General features: G+C 47.7%; 1 protein-coding gene across 15 annotated transcripts in view; it reads left to right on the plus strand.

Moving 5' to 3' along the window:
- The window catches only part of TACC1 (transforming acidic coiled-coil containing protein 1), a 114,006-nt gene that overhangs the window by 91,292 nt on the left and 5,479 nt on the right, over positions 1–17,235 (plus strand). For 9 of the 15 annotated variants that reach the window (XM_057537423.1, XM_057537425.1, XM_057537430.1 and 6 more), the window contains 7 exons: positions 2,542–2,594; positions 9,417–9,542; positions 12,060–12,136; positions 13,502–13,545; positions 14,722–14,882; positions 15,649–15,755; positions 16,639–16,759. In XM_057537423.1, the coding sequence (XP_057393406.1) occupies positions 2,542–2,594; positions 9,417–9,542; positions 12,060–12,136; positions 13,502–13,545; positions 14,722–14,882; positions 15,649–15,755; positions 16,639–16,759 (689 nt within the window). Of the gene's footprint in view, positions 1–2,541; positions 2,595–9,413; positions 9,543–12,059; positions 12,137–13,501; positions 13,546–14,721; positions 14,883–15,648; positions 15,756–16,638; positions 16,760–17,235 lie in introns of all 15 variants that reach the window. The other 6 variants (XM_057537426.1, XM_057537420.1, XM_057537427.1 and 3 more) reach the window with 1 other exon arrangement.

Here is a 17,235-nt window from a genome sequence, read left to right on the forward strand (position 1 = left end):
TCTCTGCCTGGAGAAGAGACACAAAAGGGTGTCAGTGGAGCGCCAGGGACGTATGGATCCGAGTGGCAGGATGTACGGAGACGCTGATGTATCAGACTGCTTGAATTCTTTCCTAATTATTTCAGTCTGGCCACATCGTCACGTGTAGTGACCAGGAACCATGTTGTGATTATTGGGCTCCTGGTTTCCCTTATAGAAATAATAACGACTAACAGGTATAGTTGCTTCCGCACGCGGGCACTGTTCTAAGTGCTTTACGTGTAGTAACTCATGTCTCCTCACTAGGTAGCGTTCTTTTTTTGTTTATTTTGTTTCTTTTTAAATTGAAGTACAGTTGATTTACAATGTTGTCTTAGTTTCAGGTGTACAGCAAACTGATTCAGTTACATATATTTTTTCAGATTCTTATCCACTATAGGTTATTACAAGATACTGAATATAGCTCCCTGTGCCATACAGTAGGTCCTTGTTTTTTATCTATTTTATATTAGGCAGCATTCTTTTCCCCGTCATCAGAGAGGGAAAGTGAGACAGAAGTTAAGGATCTCGGCCACAGTCTCCTGTCTAGTAAGTGGTGGACTAGGGTCCGAGTTCCCAGCAGTCTTGACTCCACGGTCTTTTAACCACAGGGCTAACGTGTAAAGAGATGGTTTTCGTTACCCTCAACTATTGTAAATTTTCCTGCTTGCAGACTTGGTGGATTGAACATGAGTGATGCTTCTTCATGTTCTAATAAGGGCCGAGACCAACCTGTGCTGAAGCTTAGTGCTGTTTTCCTCTTTAGAACATTCTAAATCCGAGGCCCTTTTCCAGGTCCCAGGTTGTCTCTGTGGCCTTAACCTTCATCGTGAAGCACTCGGCACCGTGTTCCTGACTTCATTAAACATTATTGGAAGCTCAGGTCTTTAGCAACATAGTTCAATGTGGAGCTTTTATACTTAGAATTTAAAAAATAATGATCTATCATCAAACCAGAGAAGCAGGTGGAAATCTGGACATTGTGAGAGTTATCTCCCCACCTACCCAGGTCTGTTTCCCGTCTGTAAAATAAACATTCCAGGCACTGTTCCAGATTTCCTCCCAGGCCTCTTTTCTGCTCTGATGTTTTCTCCAAAGACCCCGTTTGCCATTTCCTTTTGTGCCCCTTTACCCATTACACAGGCTTACCCTTAGGACGCTCATACCTACACTTACTTCTTGTATATGAAATGCCTTTCTTCACCATTGTCCTGTAGAGATTCTGCCCATCCTTGCCGGTCTGTCTCAAAAAGGTCACTTGGCTCCCACTGCATTTCTTCGTACGTTCCATGTATTAGTTATGGAAGGTTATCTTTTATGGAAGGTTATCTTTGATAAACTTGTTGAGGTTAAGGACTATGAGTGATTCATCTTCGATTTTCTTCTAGTGCAGGTGCATGGTCCATGTTTGTTGAATTATATCCTTCCTCACTAGGAGGAAATTGCTTTGGCAGATACTTCATGAGCTGGGGTTCTGCCAACAGAACAGCTCCCGTTAACACCGTTCGTAACCGATGAGCCACATCGTGGGAGCGAGCAGGGGCCCTGGTCCTGTGGGGTGGGAGGGTGTGGAGGTGGGATGGGTGAACTGTGTCCTGGGATATCACCTTCAGCCTGGGTCTTGATAGATGAATACGAAGATGCACCCCAAGGAGTCTCTCACAGGGATGGGAAGGAACCTGCCACACAGGTAAAATGCCCAGTAGCTGTCGTGAGTACAGGGCAAGTGGGAACCCGGGGTCGTCCTGAGGAATTGGGGCTTTATCAGTATAGAGGAGCCACTGAAGGTTTTGAAGCGAAGTAGTGATGGTCACATTTGTGTTCTCAATAATTCACTCTCGACAGTGCACTAAAGTAGTAATTTGTGATTGCAGGTGGAGGATTGCAGGTGGAGCTTTAGCATTTTATGTGCTTTTACATATTTAAAAATGTTCTTCAACGAATGCATGTTCCTTTAATCAGAAAAAGCATAGTGTTGGTTTTTTGTAAACATTGACTCTGGTGGTAGAGCGGAGCCGAGGAAACCAGCTTGAAGGGCGTGGGGAGGATAATGAATTTAGTTTTCAGGCATTGAAATTTAGAGGTTTTTGTTTTATCTGCTACATTAATTCCACTGAAGTGCCCTTCAGGGCTGGAATTCAGATTCACTCCAACTTGGTAATAAGATAGCTTTCAGCGTTAACGGTTTCTCCTCTTTCTGAAATGACCCCGTGGTTAGTCCAACTCACTTGCAAAACTCTTCATGGACACAAGGGGGCAGCCTTGCCGTTCTCTCCACCTGAGGACGTGCTTCCGTCTGAGGCTGACCGACCGTAAGCTCCTCGTTCCTCTGGATGTTTTGGACCCTGAACACAGACAGCGCAGTGGTCAGCAGAATGTAGCGCGTCTTCAGAGATCTTGAGATGCTGTTCAGGGGTCCATGGATGTCCTTCCGGGCCTGCCTGGGGTTTCCCAGAGTCTCTCGGTGGGAAGGAAAGGCACAACCTCTTGGGATGACTCTAAAAATGACTCTCTGTGTTTTAGGCGCTGAGAAGGAGCCGTGCCAGCAGATGGAGAAGGATGGACCCGCCGTGCCCGTGAGTCCCCAGGCTCGTGGGGGAGGGGTGTGAGCGCGGGGTGTCGTGAGTCCCCAGGCTCGTGGGGGAGGGGTGTGAGCGCGGGGTGTCGTGAGTCCCCAGGCTCGTGGGGGAGGGGTGTGAGCGCGGGGGGTTCAGCGTTCGTTTTGAAGCCCATGTTAACTCAGTAATTAAATTCTGGTCTGTGTCTGGTGACGGGCATGAGATACAAATAAAGCACAGCTCCTTCACTTGAGGCGTCTCGGAGGGTGACCACTAGTACTTGGACCTGTAGCTGGACGTCCTGAGATATCCTCCAAGTGTAAAGTGCAACCAGCGTTTGACGACTTAGCGCAGAAAAGAAGGGAAAATAAAATGTCTCTAACTTTTTATACTGATAACATGTTGATGTTTTGGATCTATTGGGTTAACTAAACTATATTATTAAAATTAATTTCACCTGTTTCTTTTTACCCCTTAAATGTGGCTACTGAGAATATTTAAATTACATATGGCTTACATTGTATTTCTTTTTTTTTTTTTAATCTTTTATTTATTTATTTATTTATTTATTTATTTATGGCTGTGTTGGGTCTTCGTTTCTGTGCGAGGGCTTTCTCTAGTTGCGGCAAGCGGGGGCCACTCTTCATCGCGGTGCGCGGGCCTCTCACTATCGCGGCCTCTCTTGTTGCAGAGCACAGGCTCCAGACGCGCAGGCTCAGTAGTTGTGGCTCACGGGCCTAGTTGCTCCGCGGCATGTGGGATCTTCCCAGACCAGGGCTCGAACCCGTGTCCCCTGCATTTGGCAGGCAGATTCTCAACCACTGTGCCACCAGGGAAGCCCCCAACATTGTATTTCTTTTGAGCAGCCCTGGTTGTAGATTACAAAATGGAAACCAGGGTTCCCCTGTGGTGAATGTTACACCAGGATGTGTCCCCGGGACTGGGGGCACCAGGGCTGACCCACCGCGCATCAGGTGTCAGGAAGGCTGGATGTTGTGAGCTAATTAAAAACCATTTGTTTTCTTTTTAACTTTTAGGCTTACAAAAATAGTACAAAGAATTCCTATAACTCTTGCACCCATGCTCCTCAAACTTTAACCTTTTCTGTAATCGGAATCAGTAAACACTGGTACGGTATTATTGTCTGGTCTGTAAACCGTATCCAGGTCTTACCAGCTACCCCCACTAGTGTCCTTTCTCTGGCACAGGATCCAGGGCAGGACCCCTCATGGCGTTCAGTGCCCGTGTTCTCAGTCTCCTTTAATCTGTGACAGTTCCTCAGTCTGTCTCTGTCCTTCCGGACCTTGGCTCTTTTCAAGAGTGCTGGTTAGTTGTTTTGTAGAATATCTTTCAATTTGGGCTCGTCGAGTGTTTCCTCATGAGTAAATTCAGTTTATGCATTTTTGGCACGAATGCATCAGCAGTGACCTCATGGGTATCGGTGCATCCCATTATCGGTGGAATTAACTTTGATCACGTGGTTAAGGTGGTGTCTTCTGGGTTCCTCACTTGAACTAAGTTTTAAAGGAAGAATGGGGTTTGCCAGGTAGATAAGGCAATGAAGGGTGTTCTGGGCAGGAGAGTTGTACTGTGCAAAGACAGGGAGTGAGAAGAAGCATGGGCTTTATAAGGAGTTGTAGGGACGAATAATCTCACGTGATCAGAGGATACTGTGCATGTGGTAGGTGAGAGCCAGGCCACTGGGGCCCTAGACATCGTGCCGGGAGGCTTGGAATTCATGGAAAAGCAGCAGAGAACTGTCCTGGGGGTTGAAGTAGGGAGCATCACGATTGGTGGTAAATCAGAGGATGGGATGGAGGCTGGGACCTAGCAGGTAGAACCATCACTGCTTGGTGGCTTCCGGGGTGTACATGGTGGCCGAGGTGGAGGTTGGAGAAGTCGCTGAAGGCCATCGAGGTTTCTGCCTTGAACATCTGAGAGGTCGGCGTTGCTGATAACCAAGCCCAGAAGGGCCACGTCTCGACAGGTGGCACCGCTATCCACCTCGTTGTCTAAGCCACAACCCTGGGGTCCTCTTGGACTCCCCCGTCCTCTGTATTCCCACACGTAGGGTCTGTGGTTTCCACGTCCAGAAAGCAGATGTTGTAAATCCGTCTACTTCTCCCGAGCCCATGGCCACCACCAGTTTTTTAAGCATGGTGGCAGCTTCCTAATGAATCTCCCTGTTCCCGAGGCTATTCTGTCCTCCTTTTCCATCAGCCGGAGTTGTTCCTCTTTGCTTAAACCCTTTCTTTGGCTTCCCTTGTCTTTAGGCTGAGCTCAGACTCTGCGGTGGCCTCCGCGGCTTTCTGCACCGCCCCTGCCTCCTTCCCACGCCAGACCCTTGCCCAGCCAAGCGGGCTTTCGTTCACTGCTGTGGGCCCGCCCCTTGGAGGCACTTTCTCTTCTCCCCGCCTGCCCCATGGGTTGGGACCGTGACTGTGTGCTGGCCCCTGCACCCCAGCACCGACCACAGTGAACATGGATGAACGTAGGAGCCAGTACGTCAGGAGTGTAGACGAGGAGCAGAATCGTAGGAGTTCAGTTTTAGACGTGTGGCTTTGAGACATCTGTGAGACCAGCTTCTCGGTTCACATCTCCTGTAGGCAGTGAGACGCACACAGCGTGAGCTCAGGAAAAGTCAAGGTTGGCTTCAGTAGATCTGAGCGCCGTTAGGACACGGGATAGTTGAAGCTGAAGGATTAGGTGACGTTGTGACACAAATGTTCTTAACCTGGATCCACAGTAAGAATACGTTTTGCATCCTGGCTCGTAGGTCCGTATGACACATCTCAACACACCCGTTTGTATTGTTATCAAACAAATTGCACAGGACAGTGTCTGCCTTTCTTCGTGTGGCTCACTCTGATTTCTTCCATTCTATTTCATTTTTTTTTAACGCACGTTGCGTTAAACCGTTTTCGTGACTCACCGTTGAACTGCGACCCATGGTGTTTCCCTGGAAGGACACAGAGTAAGGGACGTAGGGGTGGGCGAGGGAGCCGTGGGCGCCGGGCAGGAGGACATACACACAGGGGTCAGGGACCTGGAGCGTGGTCCCCTCTCGGGGCATTACGCAGCAGTGACGGTGGTTTCCGCACAGAATCACTCTTTTGGGAGCTACGTCTTGTAACCATTCCCAGCACAGCCGCCGTGGCTGATGGCACAGTCACCTAGAGGAGCCACTGAGGCCACCATTCCGCAAGTAGTGAAGTGTCCCCCCATCTGTGGGAGGGGGCCCTTCCCCACAGAAGGATGAGACTCCAGCCTCCGCTCCCCAAACCGCCTGCTCGTGCCCTTAGGGAAACCAGTTTCCTGTGACGTTTTCCAGGTACTGTGGGAGCGTCGTCTAGTCTTTTCTGTGTATAAAAATGGCAAAGGGATGGTCGAAGGCTGTGTTGAGGGGCCCAAGCGCTGGTCTGCAGGTTCGAGAGGTTTACCCACGTTCTTGAAACGCCCCGGTTACGCTTGCACGTTCCCCAGTTATTCACCCACAGAGTTAGCCCCACCTCCCGGCCTCAGCTCGGCAGGGTGATTGTGAAGATGCAGGGAAAGGGTAACGTGCAAGGCTGAGCCAGAAAGCCCTGAGCTGCCGTGAGGTGGCGTGACGTTGGCGGGAGAGCTGGGGGAGAGCGGGAGAGAGAAGATGGGGGAAGCCTTGTCTCCAGAGCCCCCTGCAAAGACCACGTCCTGGGTCGTCATCTTTGAACAGTAACTCCAGTTGAACTTGCGGAAGTAAATTAATTTCTACTTCCTTAGAACGCTGAATCAGCATTGCATAAAGAACTTGCAATATTCAAAACACTGACTAAGAAGTCTGTTTAGTCTGGCCTTTGCCTCAGTAAGCCTCTGGGTGTTGCTCTGAAGGGCATTCCTGTTTCAGTCTCTGCCCAGCGCCAGGGGGCGGCCAGGGCCAAGTAACTAAGACCGGAGGGCGGTCATCTCGCTTTTCAGCTGCTGGTCTACAGCATCTTTCACTTAGGAGTCAATCTGCTATTTTTTCAAAGAAATCTTAAACTTCTTAAAAGTTGAGTTCACTTGGCTTTTCCAGTGTGTCTCCGTTAGAAGTGGCGGGGGGACACTGCTCTAACGGGTTCAAGGACAAATGGGATGAGCCTGACAGATTAGGGATCCTGATTTCTCTCATCGCAAGGACGTGAGCAGAGAATTACTTTGTGGCATCTGCGCTCACTGTGAACTTACAGCCAAGACTCCCCTGGGTCCCACTGTCTGTAGACAGGTCTTTGTGGGTCCTCAAGGGTGAATGCTTTGTGGGACAGGGAGAAAGACCAGGGGATATGAAGCAGGACCCTTTTGGAAGGATGCGATTGATCTGATTGGTTTAGCATCTTTATTAAACACGTTCTAGATTGCCCAGCCCAGGAAGAGATGGTCAGGCCAGTTTCTGGTGATGGTAGATTCTGTAGGCTTTCTGTGCTGTTTGATAAACGGTATAAAGGACTGAGGAATGTAAAAAGCTAAATAAATCCTAGAGGACTGGAAAAGGCAGCTAAAATAGGCCACGGCTATAAATTCCTCGTAAGAGCTGTTGCATTTTGAGCCACGGAGCTTGTGGCGTATAGCCAGGCAGAGGGAGTGGCCGGGAGAGCTGCTGGCTGAAGAGCCCACTCGTCCGGGTGTATTTGTCCCCATCTAAGGCCTGATCTTCCAGCTCAGAAAGCTGCCCCTTCCAGACACCTCATTTGTTAGAGCGAAGTCGTTAAACAAGTGGGCGGACTGAATTCATTTATCCCCTCATGGATGAATGAGATGCAGAACTCCAGAACAGACAATATTTCCCTTACTAAGAAAACTTGGCTTATTTCCCAAACTCTTGCTAACGTGAGGGTCACGGAAGGCACAGGGGACCAGTTTCCCAGAGTTACCTTGTCTTGGGGATCCTGATTTAGAATAATAAAAACAAAAGACTGATTTAAAATGTAATAATTTAGAGTCGGAAATGTAACGAGATGAACCAAATGTGTGGGCTGGACCTAGTAGGCAGGTTACACGGGAAGCGGGATGGTGGGGAGGAGTCTTGATGAGCTTTGTGGCATGGGAGGTGGGGGGATGAGTCAGATGTCCAGTGTGTCGGTGACCGACAGCTGACGATCGTGATCTCATCATCTCTGGGTCAGGAGTCCTGGGGCAGCTTCACTGAGCGCCTCTGACTCAGGGTCTCTCCCCCAGCTGCTCTCGGGGTCAGCCCTGACCAGGGCTGCGGTCACCTCCAGGCTCAATTTGGGTGGATCTGCTTCCAAGCTCTCTCACTTGGCCGTTGGCAGTTCCTTGCCACGTGGCCTCTCCACAGAGCTTCTCACGGCCGGAGCCTCTTTGTCAACGAGTGACACCGCATGACTTTACCACTTTCTGTTCTTTAGACGAGGGTCACTGGGTCCAGCCTAACTCGAGGGGAGGAGGCTACACGAAAGGACTCGTACAGGAGGTGGGGTCATTGGGGGCCATTTTAGGGCTACCGGGCCCCTAGTAGCTTCTGGCTCTGGTGATGGAGCTCTCCCAGGATAGAAGGTGTTTCTGGGGGACCTCGGGCTTCTGTCAGCATGGTGGGCTGGCCTCCCCCAGATGGTGCAGGAACAGGCACTGCCAGCTTGTGGCTTTTGCATTTTCCCTCTTCTGTGGCCTCAGCCAGGGGTTTGTCTCTTGGACCCTTGGCTGAGGGCAGTGAAGACCTAGGCAAAAATTATGTGTGTGTTCTTGAGCATTTTCTAGAGAGAGGGTGAGTCCGTAATGACCCTGAAAAGTTTAAAAACCACTGGTCTACGTTGACCTTGCACTTCCTCTTCAAGCTCGATTCGAACAAGATACCAGAGCCCGACTGATTACAGTCAGTAACTAATTGATCAGTTATGCTGACATTGAAGATTATTCCCTAATCCTAACCCTAACTCTAATAAATTTTTTAAAAAAAGATTCCCAGGTCACCTTGGCGGGCATTTTGGGTGTTATTAGATCAGCTTTTTCCCCATTTATACAAAAAGTTAACATAGGTGGGAGGAAATAACCCCCAAAAATGCTTTTTAGGAAAAAAAATGGTACAAAGCCCACGTTCTTGTGAAAAACAAAACCCTAACTGAATGTGGCTCTCGGGGACCCAGGTTTATGGCAGAAATCAAGCTGGCACTTCAGAAGGTGACATGTTGACAGAGGGAACTGAAAACTCAGTGTCGGGAAGACCCAGGACGTGGAAATGCAGCCCAGACCCTGGCGTCTGTGCACTTGACAACATCGCTGGGTCTCCGCGTGCTGGCCCTCGGGGCCACTGAAATTCCCTGTGATCCTGAATCATCCTGGGGTGGGGTCAGAGTTCACGTATATTTGCCGTTTCTACCTGCTTAGGCCTGAAAGTCATTTTAGAAACATTTCCATCCAAAGTGGCCAAATAATAGTACACACAAAGCATCTATATGTAAAAAGGTTGACACTTTTTTGGGAATTTATTTACATGGAACACATCATCCCCAGAGATCCCCAGGTTCACGAGACATTAACCACAGATGGTTTTCTCTTTTACGCACATGACTCTCTGGTGACTGACCTCTATGGTAATTACACTGTCTCCTTTTTGGATGAGAAGAAAACTTCTCTAGGCCGTCCGTTAAAACAGAAGCTAAGACCTGCCTGATATTCATTAGAACGGGTTTTCCTTCAGATCGTACTGTAACTAGATTTTTTTTTTTTAAGCTTCCCCCGCTGTCTTTTCCCCTTCAAACGTGTTTTTTAAAGGGTGTGATCAGTTTCTTCAGGAGGAAGTTACCGGAGGATATTTGGGGTTAAGAAGCTGAAGAGCGGACGTCTTACCTGTGCCCTCTCCCCCAGCAGGCACTGCTGGAACCCCTGGGGGAGAAGGGCCCTGTGTCCGTGGCCTGTGGAGGGGAGAGCCCGCTGGACGGCATCTGCCTCAGTGAATCGGACAAGACGGCCGTGCTCACCCTGATACGAGAAGAGGTAAAGGCTTCCTCGCTGCGTCCGCTTCTGGCCCCGTGTCTCTGTAAAGCCCGTGTGCCAGTGGGTAGGTTCCACCTCTGCTGGCTTGAGTTCTTTCTCCCCGGCTGGAAGTCCCTGTTTCCTCCACTTGTAGCTCGTAGAAAGGGCTCCCTGTAAAACGCCTCGTTGGAGCTGAATTCCTGGCCTCCTGGTATCCAGAGGGCAAAGCTGACGCTTGGAAATATCCTTGAGAACTTCTGTACACTTTATCTTTCAGCCCTGAAGTTTTACATATCGCATTTTGCCAACTTTACCCACGTATGTAACTAAATCAGCACCTTCATTCCACAGAGAATATATGCTCGTGCCTAAAAGTTTCTTCAATTCTAGACTTGCAGGAATGTAACATTGTTTCCTACCTTCATCCATTCTTTTTTTTCTTTTTTTTTTCCTTTCAGAGTTATTTTATTCAGAAACAAGCAATTATAAATATATGTATCTTTTCTTCCCTCTTTTAGACAAATGGTAGAATACTACATATACCATTCTGTACCTTGCTTTTCTCACTTAAAAATACATCATGCTGATCATTCCATATTAGTATTTAATGCATGCCTACTTCTTTTTCTTTTTATAAATTTATTTATTTATTATTATTATTATTTTTTAATTTATTTATTTTATCGATTTATTTTCTTGGCTGCATTGGGTCTTCGTTGCTGCACGCGGGCTTTCTCTAGTTGCGGCGAGCAGGGGCTACTCTTCATTGCGGTGGATTCTCTTGTTGCAGAGTACGGGCTCTAGGCACGCGGGCTTCAGTAGTTGTGGCTCGCGGGCTCTAGAGCACGGGCTCAGTAGTTGTGGCGCATGGGCTTAGTTGCTCCACGGCATGTGGGATCTTCCCGGACCAGGGTTCGAACCCGTGTCCCCTGCATTGGCAGGCAGATTCCCAACCACTGCGCCACCAGGGAAGCCCGCGTGCCTACTTCTTTTTCACATCTGTATAGTGTCCCACAGCCAAATTGGGTCATCAAGGACTTAAGTTCTTGCCATTTCATCTTCAGTGTACTGGCCTGTCCCCTTCAATGTCATAGGTCAGCTCCCCTCATGGTCCTAAGATGGCTGCTACAGCTCCATGCTTCATACTGCAGACATCCATGCCTAGCATTAGAAAACGTCTAATTCTCGCCATTCACCTCTCTTTAGGAGCAAAGTCCTCTTTTTTAGGACTTTCCCAAAAGTCCCCAGCAGACTTCCTCTCACATCTTAATGCCTATAATCCCTTCATCCATTCTTTAATTAAAGAGCTCAACTCTCGAATCCCTGTATCGTGTTTATTGAACATCTTCTGTTCAAAATAGATCTCTGCTAGGCCTTTCCTGGGTGATCTGGAAAATGTGAAAGACACTGTTAGGTACCATTAATCAGTCACCTCCCTCCTCTGTTATGTTTCTCTGCTGTATTTTATGTGTTTGGTTTGTGTGTTTCTTGATGATTCCACCTTATTTTTAAGAAGGTAATTCCCTCAGTGTAGCGACTTAATTTTTATAATATAATGAGAGTGGTTAAGTACCTCTGACCTAGGTCTTTCGAACTGTTAAAACATAGCAATAAGTTGGTAATTAGGGGTGTCAGCTAGTCCTGTTGTCAAAACTTAGGCGCTGTGGTAAGGAGGCCCCTACAAAATCTTGTAAATGAGAAAAATGACTTCTTCTTTCTCCTGAGAGTTAAAACTATAAGAGGACCACCAGATGCATCAAAGATGTGCCTGATCCCCTGAAGCAGACAGGTTGGCTTCTAGTTCTTGAGATCCTGATTGATGGCACCAAAATAAAGATTGTACCAACTAGAAAGAAGCACAGAGAAGTATAATCACAGGAGAACGATAGATGCCCATCTAAGCTCTGTGCAGGGCAAATGGCATTTGAGGCCATGAATTTAGAGTGTTTCTTTCCAGTTAGCACGAGCCTCCCAAACGCAGCGATGTGGGTTCTGGTCTGGCGAGCAAGACCTTGCCAACAGTGAGATGGACGCCTCTGCCTAGAGGAACTTCGGGGCCCTGTTCTGACTCAATCGGAAATCTCTGCAGAAAGAGACTGTCTGGTCAGGCCAACTTCCACCGCTCTGATTTTGTGGCAGTTTCATTTCTCAGCCCAATTAAATTGGTGCTCTGGCAGGGAGACGCGTCTCTGCCAGACAAATGGCTCAGCTGTTGGCATCCTGACCCAGCAGGGTTCTGGGCTGAGAGCCAGACCCCGGACCGAGCTGGAGTTAACAGAGATGGTAATAACCACTTGGAGCTTTCCTGGGAGAGGTTCTGGTCACCTTCATCCTGGTGACCACGTTCCAGCATCCTCTGCAGCTGAGAGCATTTCCCCAGTGTTTGTGAGCATTATACACAGATGTTGAGGTTTTTTTTATTCCTAATGTAGATTGACTGCCTTCGGATGGACCTGCTTGTGTGTTGTTTTCAGGCTCTAGTCTTAAATTCAAGAGATTGAGTAGGTAAAACCAAGCTTTATCTCCATTTTAATCTAGATAATCACTAAAGAGATGGAAGCAAATGAATGGAAGAAAAAATACGAAGAAACCCGACAAGAAGTCTTGGAGATGAGGTTAGACTGGAGGTTTGCGGGAGGGGTGGGTACCTTTATGCATTTTTAGATTTAATACAAAGGAAGTGATGACAGTATTTGCTTACACAGAACCAGCTGTTGAGAACTCGAGGGCTTTGCTATTTGCACCTTAATTTGTGACTGATGGTGTCATTTCCTGAGGATTGCCGACCAGTTATTGTATTCAAATGCTGTAGCTCATTTTGGGTTGTTCAGAACATTGCAAATAAGCAGAACCCACATAATTCTTGTCTTTTGAAAAGACAAATTTGTGCAAAAATATCCATTTGATATTATAACAGAAATAGAGATTTATTGACATACTCAATTATGGAAACACTATAATTTCTAAAACGAATTATACATGGTAGCTTCAAATTTCACAACCACAAAATAGATTATAAAAAGCATGTTAACAGGAAACAAAACTGACTTTACATTGAAATCTTTTTATTTTTGCTGCTCACTCCCTAGAGCTAGGAGCTGTGAAATAACTAAAGATGGCATCAAAGAGTGGGGGGCATAAATAATTTATAAACTGTGCAGTCGGCACTTGAATGATTAAGAAACATTTTAAATATGTCCACTCTAATTTGTGGCTCTTGTATTATTTGGTTTCTTGAGCATTTACTGGGTGTAAGTCCCTGTGCAGGCATGGTGGGGAGGAAGGCACAGCCCCCGACCTTGGGGAGCTTACAGCAGCCATCGTAAGAACTTGGATGCAGGGTCAGCGTGATGGGCGCCGCCAGTGAGGGGCGGGGGAGTGGTCACTTCTCACGATGGGGGATGAGGTCACAGGGAGGGGCACCCGTCACTGGGCAGGATCAGGAAAACACTGCACTTCCCTAAAAGAAAGGTTAACACAGCAGGGCGATCTTTAAACCTCTTTGAATAACTAAAATACTTCTGGAATTAGGACAATCAAATAAAACCTGGATCTGAATCAGAGGGGACCCACTGCCTGTAAGAGTGGTTTGGGGCCAGGGGAAGCCTGAACTCAGGTCAGGTCTCTTAGGAAGAGCCCCAAGAATGTCCTTAACTTATTTTGTAAAAGATTCACTTCTCTAAGCAGAATTCACGTATTGCCTTGGGGGTCATTCACACAAGTGCAAAGAAAAGGTGAAGGCAGTTGTTTCTATAAATAGAACAAAAACCTTGTTAAACAAAATCTCAAGAAAAACCTTTCTGAACATTAACAAATCTTAGGTTAAGTGTAAAAAAAAGGAGGAGCCCCAAAGCAGGTAACTGGGTTATGTAAGTTTGTCAGTACATGTTAATGTGTTTAATTGTTTGGGGCAGCGATTCTCCAACTTCCACTGTTAATAAAATTCTCTTCTGATAAGAGTTTTTGTTTGTTTGTTTAAGGAAAATTGTGGCTGAGTATGAGGAGACCATTGCCCAAATGATCGGTAAGGAAGTTGTTTTCTAGGGCGTGAGCGGTGGGATCCAAAGGTGATCTTCAAATCAGACTATAAATGTCAGTTTGTCCATCCCGGAGATACAAGCGATTCTTATCATTTGCAGTAGTTGATGAAGTCGCCCAAACACTGAATTAGCCGATACTGAATCACAGATCCTCAGGAGAGCTTGCCTTATGGGTGTTGCCGTCTAAAGACACCTTATTCAAGGTGTACTGTTGACTCATTAACACTGAGCTCACGGCCGGTGCTGCAGTTCATGCCAGGACAGAGCTCATCTCACACGGGTTTTCCCCCTAAGACACCTCCAACCCTGTGGCCCTTAGGACACGAGACAGCCCCACAGCCTAGGCTTGGGGCCCATTTCAAAATCCCCAACAGGAAGCACAAAAATGCCAGAAACGTGGCGCTAAGTAGACTGAAAAGGACACTTGTTTGCAGTATGAAACGAGGCAGAGCATCGCCTTGTCCAGCTTCAGCCGAGAACGTGCCCGGCAGGTGACTCTGGTTCTCTGCCATTCCACGCGTGTCCCCGAATGGCCGGGGACACACCACACATACTGATTTGGGGGCTACACATAGACTACAGCGAGCAGGGCATCTGCAGATGATGAGGATCGCTGTCGTTAGGTTCCTTTTAGGGGACGGCAGACACTCGAGTTCCAGCACCAGGGTGGGCGGCCTCACCTCGCCCTTCGTACCCCCGGGGGGGCGTCTCTGCTCTGATGCAGCGGCCTCACTCCGCTGCAGGAGCTGCTTTCCCTGCGCCAGACCCATCGGTGCCTTTAGAAAAGGACAGCTCTTCACCCTCCTGCATTGCATTTAGAACCTCTCGTAGCCTCTGTTGTAAGGACCGACTCCCTAAGCCAGTCAGGTCTTTCTGCATTAACTTAGGCGGCGAGATGGTATTTTCTGCCGTCTGCATCACCTGATGCCCGGGTAGATGCACGGCTCCCGCCCTCGGCTCCTCTGGGTCTCCGCTCACATCGCTCCTCTGACGGAGGCTGCTCCCCCTCTTGCCCGGCTGTCTCCCCCGCCAGAAAGTCAGTCCTTGAGGGCGGAACCTTTGTCACCTCCCCTGCTGGGTTCCCCGACCTGGTGGCTCGGGAGGGCGGCTGTGGGCTGTGTGTTGGGAGAACGCGCGTTGCTTCTGGTCGTGACTCACAGAAGACGAACAGAGGACGAGTGTGACCTCTCAGAAGAGCTTCCGGCAGCTGACCATGGAGAAGGAGCAGGCCCTGGCCGACCTGAACTCGGTGGAAAGGTCCCTCTCCGACCTGTTCAGGAGATACGAGAACCTGAAAGGCGTCCTGGAAGGGTTCAAGAAGGTAGCCCGTCCTTTGCCTTCTGCCTCCCTGGTGGTGTGTCTTCTTGGTACTGGGTCTTCAAACGCACATGCCAGAGGTGCGGGTGGCCTAGAAACGGGGAATCGGGGCCCCTGGGTGGCGTGTCTTGGTCATTCGTCTCCTGGGTCAGGTCAGGAAGCCTTGGACACGACCGGAGTGTGGCATGGAGCGTGAGAACCGTGGGACCCTCAGACTTAGGAGAATTCTAGAAATGTTCTTTTGGATTATTCACCAATTTAATATTAGTAAAAGTAAAAGGGAGTCAACCCATAGCACTGAAAAATACATGCTGCATATTCTGGAAGAAAGTAAGTGTAAAGTTTCAAATTTAGTGTAAGTGGGCATATTGATTTGATTTGGTTGTACACCATCACTAAGATACATTTATAGCAGTGAACACTTTTTTTTTTTTTTTCATATTAACCATAAAAATGACTGTCCGGTTTGTCTAAAATGGGGATCAGCTTGCCCTTCAGTTTTGAATATCTGCCCTTCCTAAAGCAGGTGTGTCAGTGTAACTTACTGTATGATTAGAAAATTAATACATGAAGAAGTTATCTACAGTTTCTTCAGTGAGAATTATCTGTGCCTGTTTCAGACTACCATGGAGTCTTATTTGGAGGCATCTGAATATATTAGGTTTTTTCATTTTTTTAAAAAAATGAAAACCCTGATATGTGGTATGTTACTAGTAGAAGGAAAACAAAATGACTTGTTTCTTTCATTTTAAATTGTCACTTGGGAACAGAACGAAGAAGCCTTGAAAAAATGTGCTCAGGATTACTTAGCCAGAGTTAAACAAGAAGAGCAGCGGTATCAGGCCCTGAAAATCCACGCAGAGGAAAAACTGGACAAGTAAGAGCTTGTGCATAAGAATTCCACTTTTCGTGATGTTGTGGGAAGATTGACAGAGACGAGGAAAAAAAAAATCACTATTTTGCAACTCCAGGTCGCACTTGTGTGTACCTGTGTGTCTTATTTATTTTTTTGAATAGGTGGACTCTTCACAAGGTTCAGACATTAAAAAGAATAAAAAGATAGTCTCTCCCTCCCACCCCCTCCCCCTCCCAGTGGGTTCCCACCTCTTTCCTCACCCCAGAAAATCGTTCTTTTATCCTTCCAGACATCCTTTTTCCCCCCACCCCAGCTGTATTGAGCTATAATTGACATAAGACATTGTGTAAGTTTAAGGTGTACGACATTGAGTTGATACATTTATATACGTATCACCATAGAGTTAGCTAATGCTCCATCACGTCACATAAGTACCATTTTTTAAATGTGAGAATCTACTTTTGTAATGGAGATTTTTATTAATAAAGTCGCTTGCAGGTCTGTTTCATAGATGCCGGTGGTTAGCATTCTGACTCATTGGCTGTGTTAATCCACAGAGATCCTACCTGCTATTGTACTGGGTTAAAAAAAAATCTTAAGACTGTTGTGGAAAGTGTCATGTGATTCTGTTTTCTAGTGGCATGTGAATGTTGAAGAGTCCCGTGTGCCTTTTAAGGTTGATTCTGCCGTTGGTTTGCATCGTGGAAGTCTCCTTAGCAGCTGGGTGTAAATGGAATTTTTATAAATTAAAATTGAATCACGTAGCTCACCAGTTCCTCTTCTTCCTCTGTGGTGGAGTCAGTCCTCCTAGTTCTGTGTCACAGGTGTCAGCAGTTAGCACCCTCATCGGGAGCCGTGACTGATGGCAAACCATGTGCTTTCTGTCCCTTCGTTCCATAAACAGAGCCAATGAGGAGATTGCTCAGGTTCGAACAAAAGCAAAGGCTGAGAGCGCCGCTCTCCACGCGGGGCTCCGGAAAGAGCAGATGAAGGTGGAGTCCCTGGAAAGGGCCCTTCAGCAGAAGGTAAGAGGGGCGGTGTCACGCCCACCGAGACCTTTGGTTTCCCACGTCCGTCTGGATGAAAGGGGCTTATCTCTGCGCAGACGCTTCAATCCAGCTCGTTTGGGAAGTGACTCAGGTGGCAACAGATACTCCCAGGTGTATTAGTGGGACCCGGCCACAGGCAGGGTGCAGAGAGGAGGTTGCATTAACTGACGCTCAGAGGACCAAACGCTTAGTTAGGCTCCGAAGCTACCTTTTTTCTCTTTTCGTTTTGTTTTTTTTCTGTAATATAATATGTGAAGCCATCTTCCCCCTTCATCGCAATTTCCCCCTCCAGGGGGACATTTGGCAGCGTCTGGGGGTATGTTTGGTTGTCACGACTGGGAGATGTTACAGGCATCTATGGTGCACGGGATGCGTCCGGCACCAAGACTGGCCCTGCCCAGATGTGGCCGAGAAGCTCTGCTACGGAAGTAAACATCAGTGGTGATAGCGAT

This window comes from Balaenoptera acutorostrata, chromosome 21 (assembly GCF_949987535.1).
Source record: "Balaenoptera acutorostrata chromosome 21, mBalAcu1.1, whole genome shotgun sequence".
Classification (NCBI taxonomy): Eukaryota; Metazoa; Chordata; class Mammalia; order Artiodactyla; family Balaenopteridae; genus Balaenoptera; species Balaenoptera acutorostrata.